A 15,398-nucleotide genomic window follows, 5' to 3' on the forward strand; every position below is an offset into this window, starting at 1 on the left:
GTCACATTTGTCTGGCTGTTACTTTGCTTTTAAAACACTGAAGTGTTAACACAAATGGACACAGGCAGAGATGAAGTCAAATGCAGCAGCACAGAAAATGCTCTCTGGTTAGCCTCTCTTCAGTCATTCTTGCTCACACCTCAGATCTGTGCTAGTCATCAACTCTGAAGACCATCAACATTTATAGACAAGACGTTTCATCTGTTAGGGTGGAGATGGTAGAAGGTAAGGTACTGATGGAGAATGAGGACTGATATCAACCCCATCTACAAGGGCAATGTTTGTTTGATGAGAATATCTTGAACTTCTCATGTAATCAGATGCGTGTTTATTAATGAAATCTTGGTCCCACCCACTTTCCAATTAAATGAAACCACAAAAGTTTCTTTAAGCCAGAAAAGTTTTGGTATAACCAAAATCTATTGCTAACAGACCTAGGGGACAATATTTTATTTTATTTTATTTTTCCCTGGAAATTATGAAGTAAAGGAAGACAAAGAACACAAATGAATTGCCTACCCCAGTCTTTAACTCTGCAAACTGTAGTAGTTTGTTTCCTTTGTTTCCTAACCACACTATCACTCAAGCCTGTAGGAAAATAAGCATACACACAAGATGAATCACGTGTGCCCATGGCCCCTTGACTTTAATGTAGAGTTCACAGGCCATATCACCTGTGTTTTATATAAAGGAAAAATACATACTTAGACCTATAGATGCCTAATTCTGTTGTATACCACTTAAGAAGAAAATTTGCTTATCTTTTTTTCCAGGCAAATAAGATAACATGGTTATAAGCCAATCATTTCAGATTTGTCTTCCTTGTACTTGTTAGACCCAGTTCTGGGCTAACAGGTCCTCATGTAAAACCAGCCTGCTTGACTCAAAATGGATTTCCTTTTAATCTATGACAGCATACAGAAAGTGAAAATTGATGCCTTAGGAGCAGAACATATTTATACTGCCAGATTTTTTGCAGCTGCAATGAGAAGGGATAGGGCAGGTGGGCAAGACAGGATACTACACCTGAATTCAGCCTGGTAACCTGGGGACAGATGGTGTGAAACTGAACCAGACACTGAAAGATTCACTTCATAACCAGAAAAACTATAAACATACAGCAAGTGAGCATGGGATTTATGCTGGAATTACAGAGGAATTCCCATAGACGATTACACTTCCAGGCCAGGCATGGAAAGCAAATCCATCAATATGAATGCCACTACATTAACAGTGCAGCTGTCAGGCCTCTTTGCTACCAAACCTGGTAAATTCAGAAAGGGGCTATGGCACTGCTCACCAAAGTAGTCATCAGAAGGAGGATTCTCCATGTCATACAGCATTTTCTTGGTCAGATGCTCCAGCTCATCTTCAGGCCTGAAGACAGGAGTGCTTGATGCAGGTCCAGAGCTTGGGTACCCACTCTGAAAAAAAAAAGTACAGTCTGAGATGTGGTATAAAAGCATGGTACCAGGATCTATTGGCTGTTCAATACTGAACTTCATTCTTTGTCTTACTTTTGCTTTTTTTTTTTTTAAACTCAAGCAATTCATGCAAGTAAACATCTTGTTTAATGTAATGACAACTGACTTCTAAAAACATCCAGTGAAGTGCTATATGTCCTCCTAGAATAAGAAGCATTCTGTGACTCATAATTAGATGTCTACTAGGTAGCACATAGTAATAAACAAAGGAGAAAATTATTCCAAGGATAACCTGATACAAACATTTTCCAACACTGAAAAAGGCTTTGGAAGCATTCCAGTTTGGATTTGGCAAAAGCTTCCATCACTTAACAACGTAATATAAAAAATTCTAGAACAATCATCACTACAGTGTTGGAGTATATGGACAAAGACAGATAATCCCAATCTGCTAGTTCTGTTCTCTTCTTGTTTCATAGAATCATAGAATCATAGAATAGTTAGGGTTGGAAAGGACCTTAAGATCATCTAGTTCCAACCCCCCTGCTGTGGGCAGGGACACCTTATGCTAAATCATATCATCCAATACAAATCCTGCTGTTAACATTAGTGAGAGTGGGAGCTGGTCCACAGATTTTTAGTACTAGGGATACAAAGGTTTTAATATGCGCTTAGAAACTGAGACCTCTTGGCCTTCATATGCTAACAGCTGGCATACAGTGTTTACAGTCTGTCACAGTAAGCCTCCTCCCTGGAAAACAGCAGAAGTATGGGCATATTTTGAGAAGCACAGAAATAGTCTCATGCCTAGAAGTTTCTTAAATGAAGCTAAGTTTGGTGTCCAGAATTAGAAAATCAGTCATTTAGAGATCAAAACATGCTGACATCAGCTTTCCATGTGTGCACTGCTTTCCTGAAAATTAACTTATGAAATGCAACATTTCAGTAAAGCAAGTGATTTCATTGATTAATTGCTGCCTTCAGCAATGACTGGACCTTAGGTATGAAACTTATAAGCCTTAGTCTACAAGGAAACATTTTCCCATGCTCCATACCTACTTAAATGGGAAGAAAATGTAAAGTTCCCGAGGAAACAATACACTGGCCACTTCTATCTGGCTTATAGGGACTACATCTGACATGATGAATTTTTATTGAGACATTTATGTTCAACAGAGAATGGCATTTTTAAAGCACTGAAAGAGAATTAGCTAAATGCTTTTATGCTTTCTTCTTTCAGGCAAGGAGATTTCAAATAAGACATCAATCAGTGTAGAGAAGGTCTCAGAATGGTGCTTAGCAATAATACTTCAATCATCTACTCCCAGAAACCAAACACTTGGATGTTCCTGATCTTGTCATATTTTTTTTTCTAGGGCCTATTCTAAACTGTACACCATCACCTCTGCACTTGCTGACCTGCTCTATCTCACAGGCATTGCACCCGTGAGTGCAGCAGATTACTATATCCCTTGGAAGTGCTGGATTTGCCATGCACACACAATACAGAAATTTCACCTGCTGCCTGCCCACCAACTGCTCTCTAAGAGTAGCAGCAGTGCACAAGGGAAATGGGTGGCCCAGTCCCTGGAAGAAAAGGCACCTGAAAGAAGCTGTGGGCTGGATGAATTTCCCTGGAGGGCCATGCGAGGTCTATTTGCAGTAGATTCAACCTTCCTGATTGAGAATACAGATTGGACCTACCGTACATTCAGGTTTCCCCAGAGCTGTTTTCTTTTTCTGCTCAGTTTCTTTTTTTTCTCCTCAGCAATAGTCAAGGATTTTGTGCATTTGTCCAGGATTTCTAAATGCCTAGTAGTTGTTCTGAGGAAGCTGTTGAACATCTGGAAATCCTGAATGTCAATACACAGCTCAGTAAACTCTACTGTACAAATGCAACCATGTTGATGTGTTTGGGTTACCACAACTTAGTTTTTCATGTGGGAAAACAAGCCTGCATGGTGCACAGAACTTGCATTTGCTTTCTATGTCATGTAAGTGCCATCTGTGTAGGATATATCATTTTGGTGAGGATAAGGCCATTCGTATGACTAGGAGTTTCAGAGCCAGGTACTTGACCCAGCACACCCAGACACCCTTGGCAAGTGCTTAGTGGCTCTTTTTAGAAGGCTAGTTGACTACTATTTCATTAGAAATAATAAATACCAGAACCCTGAAAAAAGGTTTATTAATAAGCTAATTAAAGGTGCCAAATGTAAGGCATTTAATCTTGGAACAACCTATTTTTCCCTTTGCTCACTTGTTCCTAAGAGCCAATCATGAATCTTGCCTGAATGTATATTTTAACGCAGCAAGTGCAGTCAAGGATTTATTAGCTTGAGAAATCAATATGGCAACTGAGCCTCTTAAAATATTATTCCATCTATTGTACTTATTTCAGTTTCCATGCAGAAAGGAATGACCATTGCCACCTCATCGACTTTCCTAGACTTTGTACTGAGAAAATAGTATGGTGTGAAGCTGCTGATGGTCCCCATGCCCGTATTTCCCCCCATTAGCAATCACCAGTGTGGTACAAATGCATGGATATGCCATGATCTAGCCTGTTCTGTGAGGCTCTCTCAACACATAATCTGAAACACTGCTTTTACTGTTGGGCCTTATAATATTAATGAACCAAAACTGAAGGCATGAGCTGCTCTATGGTCACAGAAAAGGGAAGCAAGATACATGGAACTGAAGCAATTTGCCCATCATCACACATGGGCTCTAAGGCAAAGACAAAACCTGCATGCAGGCTGCTAACCCTACCCATGTCCTCAGCCTGGCACACCATCCACCAGGTCTGGACTCAGCATTACAGACCTACACTGGCAACTCTCTGACACAAAGCCATCACACCTGCAGACTACCACCAGCCAGGCTTTGGCAGGACACCCTGGGGAGATGGTGTGGGAAGCCTCTCCCTTTCTTTCATGCCAGCTTCCCACACCTCCTGACTGGGAGGCCTGCTCATGCCTGCTTCAGCAAGGGCTTGGGCTGTGACACTTAAAATGAAAGACCAAAATCTGCAGGTTTTAAGTTCTGTCTGACTCTCTTTTGTTTTGGAGGCCACATTGCCTCATACACACAATAAACAGTCAGCTTTCATATTTTATCTACATTGCACTTTTTCCAAACCAGGCAGATTTCTTATCCAGTACTCAAAGTTAGCAAAAATAACAAATGCCAACCACAACATTATGAGACATTTTAACTATTTTGACTAAAATGCTGTGCCTTTTTGACCAACATTTCAGCAGTGCTAGGCACATCTTCTTCCTCTTCACATGACACACGATGACTATGTGCCTCCAGGAAAATGCACTTCATGCATATGAACATGCTGTTGAGTTTGCTGGGACATGCACACACACAAACAGAGAGAAAAGTGTATCCTTAGTTCAATCTAAAATGCTTGTTTCAGCAAACCAGTTTCCTTCCTCCTCCTTTGTTAGGTCAGGGTAAAAATATAACTCTGGCTTTTCTCACAAAACAGAATTGTGTTGTTACTGTTTATTAAACTTCCTCTATTTTTTTCCTGATCTCTACAATGATCAAGGCTGTCTAGAAATCCAATCTGCTGTCTAATCTATCACAGTTATCTTCATGCATTCTCTTTTCTCCATGATGCCTCAATGTACACAAACATATACTCCCTTATCTAGACGTAGCCCAAAAGCTGGGTCTGTGCCAAATTGTAACATGGCCTCCCAAATTCCCTGAGCACCACTCTGTCTGGCTAACCACAGCAACACCAGGGATGAGAAACTAACTCATGAAAATAGAAAAAAGCCTTGGTCACCAAAAACCCAGCAGGAAGGACCATGCTTTGGGAGCATGAGCACATGAATCCAACCTTGGCTACTATCAACAAAAACCGAGCAAAAACCAAGGGAAGAGCATGACTGCACTCACATATGCAGATGCAAATGCATTCATGAAAAAACACCGTCCTGCATGCTTAATTAATAGGATGTTTAAGAAAATACAGGTATTCCCAGGGTTAAACCCTGTGATAGAAAATATCTTCATGCTACAAATGAAAGGAAGTATGTTAATTGTTTGTGACAATCTCAAAGCACTGCAACAACATCTGGCCGTCTTCCTCATTAAAGTTCAGTTCCTAAAAAGCCAGGTCAAAAGAAGTAGTCTTGTGGAATCACTGCATAACTATTTTGGTACATGAAGTTGATACTTGTTTCAGGGCTTCTATGGCACATGTTTTCTACTCTGGACCTCACTGGTAGTCAGCTGTCTCAGATGTAATGGCTGCCCAGAAAAGGGAGATCTGCAGTTGATGCAGTGCATTCACCAACATGAATCTTCCCCATCCACATATAAATATTTACCCAAATGGCTAAAAACCTCAGCCCAAAATCTACAGTGACATCTAAAATGATGCTGTGATGAATGCGCTGTGATTCAGAGTGCACTGCATGTGGTCATTTTTCTTGCCCATTTGCAAATGTTGTAGAAGAAAATGCTTCTCTCTGAGAGAAAACAACTTCAATTACATGTTCCCTATTACAGAAAGGTGGAAATTATCTTCTTTTCAGAAGGTAGAATTAGCCCAATTTGAAATTGAAAAGCAGCCAGAAACATCTTTCACTGATACTTACTTTCCCTTTCATTTTTTATTTCTTGTTCATCTCCAGAAAGTTAGCACATTCCTTTCACTTCACTCACCAAAACTGATCATCAGTTAAATAGCAGTACAGCACATTTCTTATTCAAAAGCCTCACAAGGACCATACTCTTTCATTCAAGTTATTGACTGTCCAAAAACATCACAAACTTTCAGACCAAAAAATCCAGTGCGGTGCCACATAGGATCATAGCATCAACTAGGTTGGAAAAGACCTTTAAGATCATCAAGTCCAGACACCTCTCATAAGTCACTCTCCCAAGAAATACCAAGATTGCCTGCAGCTGTAATTCAGTTTATAATTAAGGCCAACTGATCTCTCTTACAGAGGAGAGGCACCGGAAAAAAAAAATTATTTCTTGATTTATTTCTGCCTGCGAAAAACTACAGCTGCCAGAGTACATACAGATTCCTGAAAAGACGATTCTGCATGGATTCCATGTGACACACACATTCCTGGGTTTACTCCTGGTTAGAGAATAATTCATTGAGATCCTTTGAAAAAGCTGCCCTGCATGAGGAGATACTCACTGACAGCCAGTGACTTCTTGCCCATGCCAGCAGTTCAAAATCACAAAATTTTGGGTAGGCAGGAGTGAGATCTCCTCTGGGACACGGCAGAGGGGGACAAGACACTGGTTCCCTTGCTACGTAGCTGCCCTCCCACCACTTCCTGCAGCAAACCAGCAATCCAGAATAGTCAGTTCTGGCAGCAGAGCCTTCATTTGTTAAACACTGGCTTGCTTTGAAATAGGACAGCTCTGTAACGACTTCAAAGCTCTAGAGGATATTTTTCTTTATTTTTAGACTTCATTATTGCAACCGTATCCTTACTTAGCTATCCATGCACATTCCCTGTCCTATTCTAATCCTGCTAAGCTCTTAGTTTCAACAATCTCTTGTGTCATTAAGTTTCATGGAACCTGAATAATAACAATAAAATTATTTTTCTTTGTTTTAACTTCACAGCCTGAAACTTTGCCCAAACGTCTCTTTTTCTTACACTGTGAAACTGGGATGCAGACAGGTGGAAGGGGAGGTATTTTGTTGATAGTTTAAAAACCAAGGCAATAGAGCCAGAATGCAAGATCATTAAATAGTTGGGAACTTCCATATCATAGAGATGTTTATTTTGACTCTACAGAGCACAGCTTTTAGCTTATAGTCATGAAACCAAAATCTTAGTCTCTGTGTATTGACAGCGAATTCAATACGATCACCATACATGCACTCTTAATTACTCTCTAAAATGGGTTTAACAATATTTCTCTCTTTATTAATCAGAACCTGCAAATCTACCCAAGCTTCTGCAATGCAAGTGACTACAGAGACTGTTTTATTAATCATCAAGCACAGTAACAAATGAGCATGACTGTTTTGTCCTTGGATTGTTTGTATGCTATTATATGCAAACAGACTAAGCAGCTTTTCTTGCTATTCTTCACGTTCTCACTAATGTTTCGAATCTGGAAGGGCTGATTATTTTTGCTAGGTATTACAGAAGTTGGATAATCTGTAAACACTGCTATCTGCTGCTTGCTTCTGCATTGAACCCAGCTGGGTTAAATGACAGCTTCCACTTCTAATATGGAGAGCTGACGTTTTTGCTGCAGACTGTGGTTTGTTTATATATTCAGAGTTAAGAGGAGATGAGCTAGATTTTTATGGAGCAACACTGGCCATTTCTCAAACAGATCTCCAAGTAATAAATCGCTTACATGTTATCTCAGGAAGCAGTAGATTCAAACTGTATTTCAGATAAGAACACCTATAAAATACTACATTTTAATGTCCCATTGGTCTTAAATGTATATACAGAAACAACTGCAGCAGTGTCTGATCCTGCCTGGGGCCTCTTGGCCTTGTCGTTACACAAAAACGCTTTACTTGACTAGGCTTATCTCATATGAAAAGGGGACCAGTCTGTTTTGTTTTATATTTTCCTATTAACCCCACTTACTTTGGTAACAGGTATTTTAGGCACTATTTAAAAAAGTCAGGAATGCAATGCACAGGCTGGATGGTACTACTGAAGGGAGAATGAGGTATCACCATTATATCAATATATGGATGAAGAGATTGGATCATTTTAGAGCTATGATTTTGGATGGAAGAGCTTGGTCTGCTTCATAAAATAACATCAGGAGGTCCTATGCTCATTTGTCTGTTTATTTCAGGATTGAAGGCTTTATTCTGTTTAAAGCTGCTTGCCTTGCCACATCTTTCTGGGCTTAGAGTCAAGCACTCTCTTACTCCCATGTATCATCAACAGCAGTAAAAGCCCTATAAACCCTTATCAACACCCCTCCTCTTTATGTCGTAAAACAGCAGGCTTCCAGGACTCCCTTCAAAGCGTTAATTAATTAAGAAGTATATTTACTGCTATCAGCAGGTCAAAATCTGCATTTCAGAGTACGAGCCATAAGCATCTATAGGACACCAGAGTCTCAAAGTTTAGTCGCAAGTTTCACAGGGAAATGCTGCAGAAGGTTTTGAATTTGCTTCTTGTCACCTTGGCTCTGCATCCTGGGGTACATAGTGCCATCTAGGGCTTCTTGCCTGGGGAGACAATGAGCCTCAAGACCTGTACAGAGCTCCCTTGTGTAAATCCAAGGTAGCACTTCTGAATGACATTGAGCCACAGGGGACTCTGGTCACAGCAAGTAGCATTCCAAAGCGGGACTCCATTGCCCCACCGACCAAGCCATACCCCCATCTTACAGGACAAGCACACAGGCACACCTAATAAAAATGGGAATGCTCCGGCATTCATATTGATGAAAAGAGGTGTTTTTGCTGACACAGTACACAATTAGCCCAGAAGATTCTTTGCCACAATGAAATGATCTAAAAAATGTACCCTACTTCCAAAACCTGCCCTTCCAGAAGTAGCCCCAAACCACAAGCAAATAATTGAGCTTTGTCCTTCCTTAAGGTCTTCATTTGCAAAGCACTTCATAAAGGCAGAATGCAACCGTTCTTTTTAGACAATGAAAAATGACACTACACAATGGGCTTATACACATCTCTGGTGTAGTGCTTTCTCTGTGGACCACAGCGATGAGGGAGCTCACTGCCATTCACCATGCGGTGCTGCGGGTTTGACTGGGTGTTTGTGCAACGTGCACCACCTGCCCTGTGGTTCAGGTTTATCGCCTGTTGAAAAAATAGGCTGTCCCAGCTGCAGCCCCTTGTCAGGTAACAAAAACAGAAGTGCTGGGGCATCACTTGTTTCAAAAGCAAAATAAACCTCACAATTTTAATGGCACTAATTTTGCATCTGAAACTTGCATTCATACTTATTAACAGTTTAAATGCAGCTTTCTTGCCAGATGCCTGAATATGCTAAAAAAGATACTTAAAACATGCAAATTTGGTTTCTGTTTTAATACACAAAGAAACTTAAAATCATATCACTTTCCATCACCAATACAGGTTTCAATCTAAGCTTTTTCATGTGAAAATTGTAACAGCAAACAAATGGTTAACCAAATGTGTTTAACCCACTATCAATAGTTTCACTTTTAGTCAGCTGTGACATGGGCCATTACACTTCCCAGGACACCAGTGACTTAAATGAAGACTACATATTTTGCTTAGCACTAAAAGATTATATAAATAATTTACTGAAGGAAAAGCTTCTTAGGCTGGAGTGGGTGCTTGCTTCAACATCCATAGCATTGGAGGGCAGGATTCCTGAGTTTTATTCTAAGCAGTATTCTTAGCCAGTCTGATCCTGCACCCTGCTGTTATAAATGGTGTTCATAATGCTTGTCTGTCTCAAGAGAGTTTGAGAGTCTCAATGAACTCTTGATTACAAAATGCTTTGAGATCCTTGCATCAAAGATGCTGAATGAGTACAAATTATGACTATTATTAATTATCTTTAGTAGCCAGAAGTCTGCCTCCTTCCACTCACTTGTGCCTACATTTTGTCTTCTAAGATTATAAAATCTTCAAAACAAACACATGCCCCTTTAAGGTCTTGTTGTATAACTAAAAGTGATTAAGAATAATATATGCAAGAACAGTAGTGCTGCAAAAGGAAATTATATTCCTGCTGGACTCAGAATTTTTTTCCTTATCTCAGGACTGGAAGATTTCTCCATTTTACTCATGTTCTGATCCCAGAATCACCTTTCTCTATTTTTCATGTGTAGCTGCTTTCACTGTAAGAGCTTTGCTGTTTTTCTTTTCGCTTTGCACAAGCCATGTTTCTTGAAGTGGTTACTGGAGGGTCCCAACCCCTTTTAACATAATGAGTACAAGTTCCTTTGGAAAGTGGATGGGGAGCTCCGAACACATCAGAGAGTATAAATGCTGAGTACGGTCCTTCACTTGACTTTCAGTGTCTCAGGTGGCTGAGTCAGGGGAAAGGAGGCAGAAACTTAACAAACAATCCAGATACCTGTATTCTGCCCAGGCCATCTACTGTGCTCACCCCTTAGCCAACGTATGCTTCAAGTCTGACAAAAACTATTCAAAATGACACTTTCTCTAGTGATGCAAAAGAAAAGAGAATTTGCAAATAATAATGAGAAGATTGCTACTCTTCAGAGGGAGAGCTCATTTGCTTGCACGTGAAGGACTTGTGAAAGATTGCAGAGAAAACTATTAAAAGGGTACTTACACAGCTCAAGACAACATGTAAGCAGTAAAGATCAAAGTTCATCCTCTAATTTCTGCCTCAATTACAGCATCTCTCCATTTTATACCATCTATATAGATGCAGATTGTAGAGCAGTTGAAGTCAGCAACCTGGACTTGTGCAAAGCGTTTTGACACTGTCCCACACGACATCCTTGTCTCTAAATTGGAAAGACATCAATTTGACAGATGGACCACTCGGTGGATAAAGAACTGGCTGGATGGCCTCACACAAAGAGTTGTGGTCAGTGGCTTAATGTCCAGCTGGAGACCAGTAACGAGTGGTGTCCCTCAGGGATCGGTGTTGGGACCGCTCTTGTTCAACATCTTTGTCGCTGACATGGACAGTGGGATTGAGCGTGCCCTCAGCAAGCTTGCCAATGACACCAAGCTGTGTGGTTCAGCTGATACCCTGGAGGGAAGGAATGCCATCCAGAGGGACCTTGACATGCTTGTGAGGTGAGCAGGTGCTAACCTCATGAAGTTTAACCATGCCAAGTGCAAGGTCCTACACCTGGGTCGCAGCAATCCCAGGCACAGCTACAGGTTGGGCAGAGAAGAGATTCAGAGCAGCCCTGCAAAGAAGGACTTGGGGGTGGTGGTTGATGAGAAAATGAACATGGGTTGGCAGTGTGCGCTCACAGCCAAGAAAGCCAGCTGTATCCTGGGCTGCATCAAAAGGAGTGTGACCAGCAGGTCGAAGGAGGTGATCCTGCCCCTCTACTCTGCTCTCGTGAGACCTCACCTGGAGTATTGTGTGCAGTTCTGGTGTCCTCAACATAAGAAGGACGTGGAACTGTTGGAACAAGTCCAGAGAAGCGCCACGAGGATGATCAGGGGACTGGAGCACCTCCTGTTCAGCCTGGAGAAGAGAAGGCTGAGTGGAGACCTCATAACAGCCTTCCAGTATCTGAAGGGGGCCTATAAGGATGGTGGGGAGGGACTCTTCATTAGGGACTGTAGTGACAGGACAAGGGGTAATGGGTTCAAACTTAAACAGGGGAAGTTTAGACTGGATATAAGGAAGAAGTTCTTTACTGTAAGGGTGGTGAGGCACTGGGATGGGTTGCCCAAAGAAGTTGTGAATGCTCCATCCCTGGCTGTGTTCAAGGCCAGGCTGGACAGAGCCTTGGGTGACATGGTTTAGTGTGAGGTGTCCCTGCCCATGGCAGGGGGGTTGGAACTAGATGATCTTAAGGTCCTTTCCAACCCTAACAATTCTATGATTCTATCTGTGTGGGTGGTTTTGTTGCCGAATCGCTTTATTCACCTTTAAGAGACTGAAGCTTTACTGCATTTAAAACAACTAATTCTCCTCATGAAAAGTCCTCTGCAGGTATCCCTAGGTCACCTGAATTTCTGCTCAGCCATCTAACATCATGTCAAGTACCATTTGCCAAGACATGTTATTTCATTCCTGAGGAGCACTCTTCCAGACCATCAGTGTTGAGCCTCACAGCAGCTCACATATACCACTCATAGCAGCAAGCTCTGCATCTCTGCTCTCCATCCCAAGCGAGAACAATTGCCTCCTCACAAAATTACTGGACTGGAGTTGATTGTAACAACTCATGATTAAAAACACAGAGATCCCTCTCACATTTTGTCAAGTGAAACTGTCCACCAAAAGCGGGCAGTTTGCTTTGCAGACCTAATTCTACTTGCCCGTATTAGAGTCTGGGAAAATGTTTTGCAGCAAGCTCACAGTGCAGCCAGCATCCACAAGGCATTACCTGCACTTGGTGCTTCTGTGATGCTGAGCACTATCAGGCAGAGTATAAGACACACTGGCAGTAAGGAAAAAGGTGGTGAAATTAAGCAGTGCCATCAGGACCAGAGGGTATAATACACAAGAGAAGAAGGAGGAGAGAGTGAAGGGCTGCAGCCACCAGTGAACGTCATCTTGATAGCCTAAGCACTGCTGCTTTAGAAGAAACTTGCACGTGTTTCACTATCCATTACCTCTGGATAATCGGAAATAATATTTTCAGAACAAAGCACTGCCAAATTCTATACTGCACTTGGGGGAAAAATGCCGGGGAAAACACCTGTCATCTAGATTATCATTTATTTCACCCAATGTACTTACGAAAATGATCTCTCATTTGGCTTAGAGCAATAGAAATTTCTCAACAAAGTCATAATTCTCCTGTAATACAGTCCAGGGCAGTTAAGTATTAGCCAGATAAAAGCTCCAAGTCTCCCTTGAAACACTGTTTCTGCTCAGGAATTTCCCACAATCAGGGAGGTGAGAGCTGAGAAAAGGGCAGGAAGAAATGAGGAATGATTTTCCCTCATAGAGAACCACAGGCTGAGGACCCAGAAGGTCTCACCTGGTGGAGATGTCATGGCAAGGATGCAAAGAAGCAGGGACTATGGGCTACTGAAAACTGCTACAGGAAGTTTCACCATGGCTATTCAATATTCAAAGGGCCTCGACCTTATTCTTGCAATCTGCTGGAACAGGAGTGAAGATCTAAGTAAGCTTGCTGTGCTAATCATGGCTGTTACGGATGCTACTCATCCTGCTTGCGGAGAGGGCAGGAGGTAGCCCTTGGAGGGGAAGAGCCACAGGAGAAGAGAGGTCAAGGTCAGATCTGGAATGAGAGCTCTGGCAACATAGGGAAAGAACCAAGGGAAAGAGCAAATTAGCCTTTTGCAACACAAATATAACAATTAAAAAAAGGCAGAACTACAAAGGCAAGAGAGAAGTGCCAGCATAGGAGAGACAAATGTGCAAAGGAGTTGGATGAAATGGAAGGATGGACTAACAGCATCCTCAGAGCAGGAAGAAAGCAGGAAAGCAAAAGCAAATGAGAGGTATCAGCATCAGCTGATTTTACTGAATCAGTTTCCTTGTATAAGAACTATCCAACGTTATCCAAACCCCACTAATTTCAGACTATGAGATTAGTCAGATGCTTCGAGACACATTTGCATCTGTGTTTTTACTGGGGCATCAGGGAGGGTGGGCATCCAGATCACAGCACTAACGCCCTCAGTCTCACTTGATTCCCACATAGAAGCATTATATAGGGCTCAAACATCACATGCTCCTCCTCTCTACTTCCCTTGCTGCATTTAGGGCATAGTCCCACATCTGTCTGGGATGCTTTCCAGCCAAACAGAAAACTACTTTGTTGTCACGATGCTCCAGGTGGTAAGCACATAGGTGCTTGTTCTGTGGAGACTGTGCTTTGTACTGCAGAACTTCCTATGGTCTCCAAGCCAGATCAGGTTAGGAATAAAGAGCAAGAAGAAATTCCCTGTTTGGCACTGAAGCCAGAAGGGGATGAAGGGCTGCCTGGATTCAGAGCCATTCTACTGCGTTTCCTTGTCCTCTGCTTTGCCACTAGCCTCTTAAAAAGCCCCAAGATCTTGGCAACCAAACCACACTGTGCACTAAGAAAGGGAATCTGAATTTCCCCAGCTGCAGCCTCCTGGGGAGCATGCCTCCCAGCATGGGGGCACAGGCGCTGCACTGACATACAGACCTAATGATTTGTGCTGTTCAAGGAATTAAATGCTTGAAGAAACTCACCCTGCTCAGAAGGCCACATTCAAGCTGAATTTCTGCGTTGTCTTTTGTATGAGGCTAGGATTGACTTTGGGGAGGTCAGGAAGAGTCTGATGGCTCAATAAATAAGAGACACTTGGGAGAGTTAGCAGAACTGGCAGCTCAACAAGATCCATGTTTAGCTGTCAAAACATTCCTCTATGTACAGAGACACAGCAAAGAAGGCTGTCCACATATCTCCTGGGCTAGAGACAAACTTATCTCGCTAATTGGTCAAGCGGTGCTTTGTGGAGAATGGAGCAAACTGAAAGAGGCAGTGGCATGTGCAATTATTACTGAGGAGGCTGGGGGCTATGGCAGGACATAACAATGCACCTGGACCACTTTGATGTATTAAAACGATTGCTTTGTCCATGAAACATTTTTGTGTCCTCTTCAATCACAACAGCAGCAGCTCCCTTCTGTTTTTTAATGATTAAGCATCTCACAGGTTGACTGAGCAAAGGCTGACGGGGAAAAACAGAGAGATATATATAATTCTGCTTGCAGAATTTACTTGAAAAGGATGGGCTAGACATTCAGATGGTGCAAATCAGAGTCGCTCCAGGGAACTCACTGATTTACACAGCAGCAGAGGATCTAGCTCAGTGTCCCAAAGTGAGCTATGTACTCAGGTGTACATCGGCTGGTTGAGAGGCACTAGTTGAGTCAACAAAGCTGTTCAAGCTTGGCCAGACTAACTGCAGCCCCTTGAGCCCTCAGCTGCATTTGCCTTCCACAGGAATATATGACACAGAGAGAAAACCAACTACCAGGCTGCCAGACCAAGAGTGAACACTGCAGACAGAGACCCCACTCTCTCGGGATACAGGTGATTGCATCCTGCTTCCTTGCAGGTGACACTTTAAGTAAGCCCTAGATAGCTTACTTGATTAAAATCACTGTCCCTAACTATGGGGCCTCTCTCAGTCTGACTTTCATGGACTCCTGCTACTACCTCTCAGCTCAAACTAACCTGTTTCCCAGGGCCTCCTTTCTCCTTGCTCCTTTTGTGGAGCTGACTTCCTTTTGGAGGGGAACTCAGAGTAAACATGCCTCCTCCACCACCCTTCTCATCTACCCTTGCTCCTAAGAGCCAAGCAAATTTCAAAAGCACACCTAG

The 15,398-nt window shown here is 42.2% G+C and overlaps 1 protein-coding gene across 11 annotated transcripts in view; it reads right to left on the reverse strand.

The window, feature by feature from the left end:
- LPP (LIM domain containing preferred translocation partner in lipoma) overlaps window positions 1-15,398 on the reverse strand; it is a 311,612-nt gene that overhangs the window by 72,271 nt on the left and 223,943 nt on the right. For all 11 annotated transcript variants that reach the window (XM_057427444.1, XM_057427446.1, XM_057427441.1 and 8 more), the window contains one exon: window positions 1,301-1,424. In XM_057427444.1, the coding sequence (XP_057283427.1) occupies window positions 1,301-1,424 (124 nt within the window). The remainder of the gene's footprint in view (window positions 1-1,300; window positions 1,425-15,398) is intronic.

This window comes from Pezoporus wallicus, unplaced genomic scaffold (assembly GCF_028554395.1).
Source record: "Pezoporus wallicus isolate ANWC-B61680 ecotype Strahan unplaced genomic scaffold, APGP_CSIRO_Pwel_v1 scaffold_7107, whole genome shotgun sequence".
NCBI lineage: Eukaryota > Metazoa > Chordata > Aves > Psittaciformes > Psittacidae > Pezoporus > Pezoporus wallicus.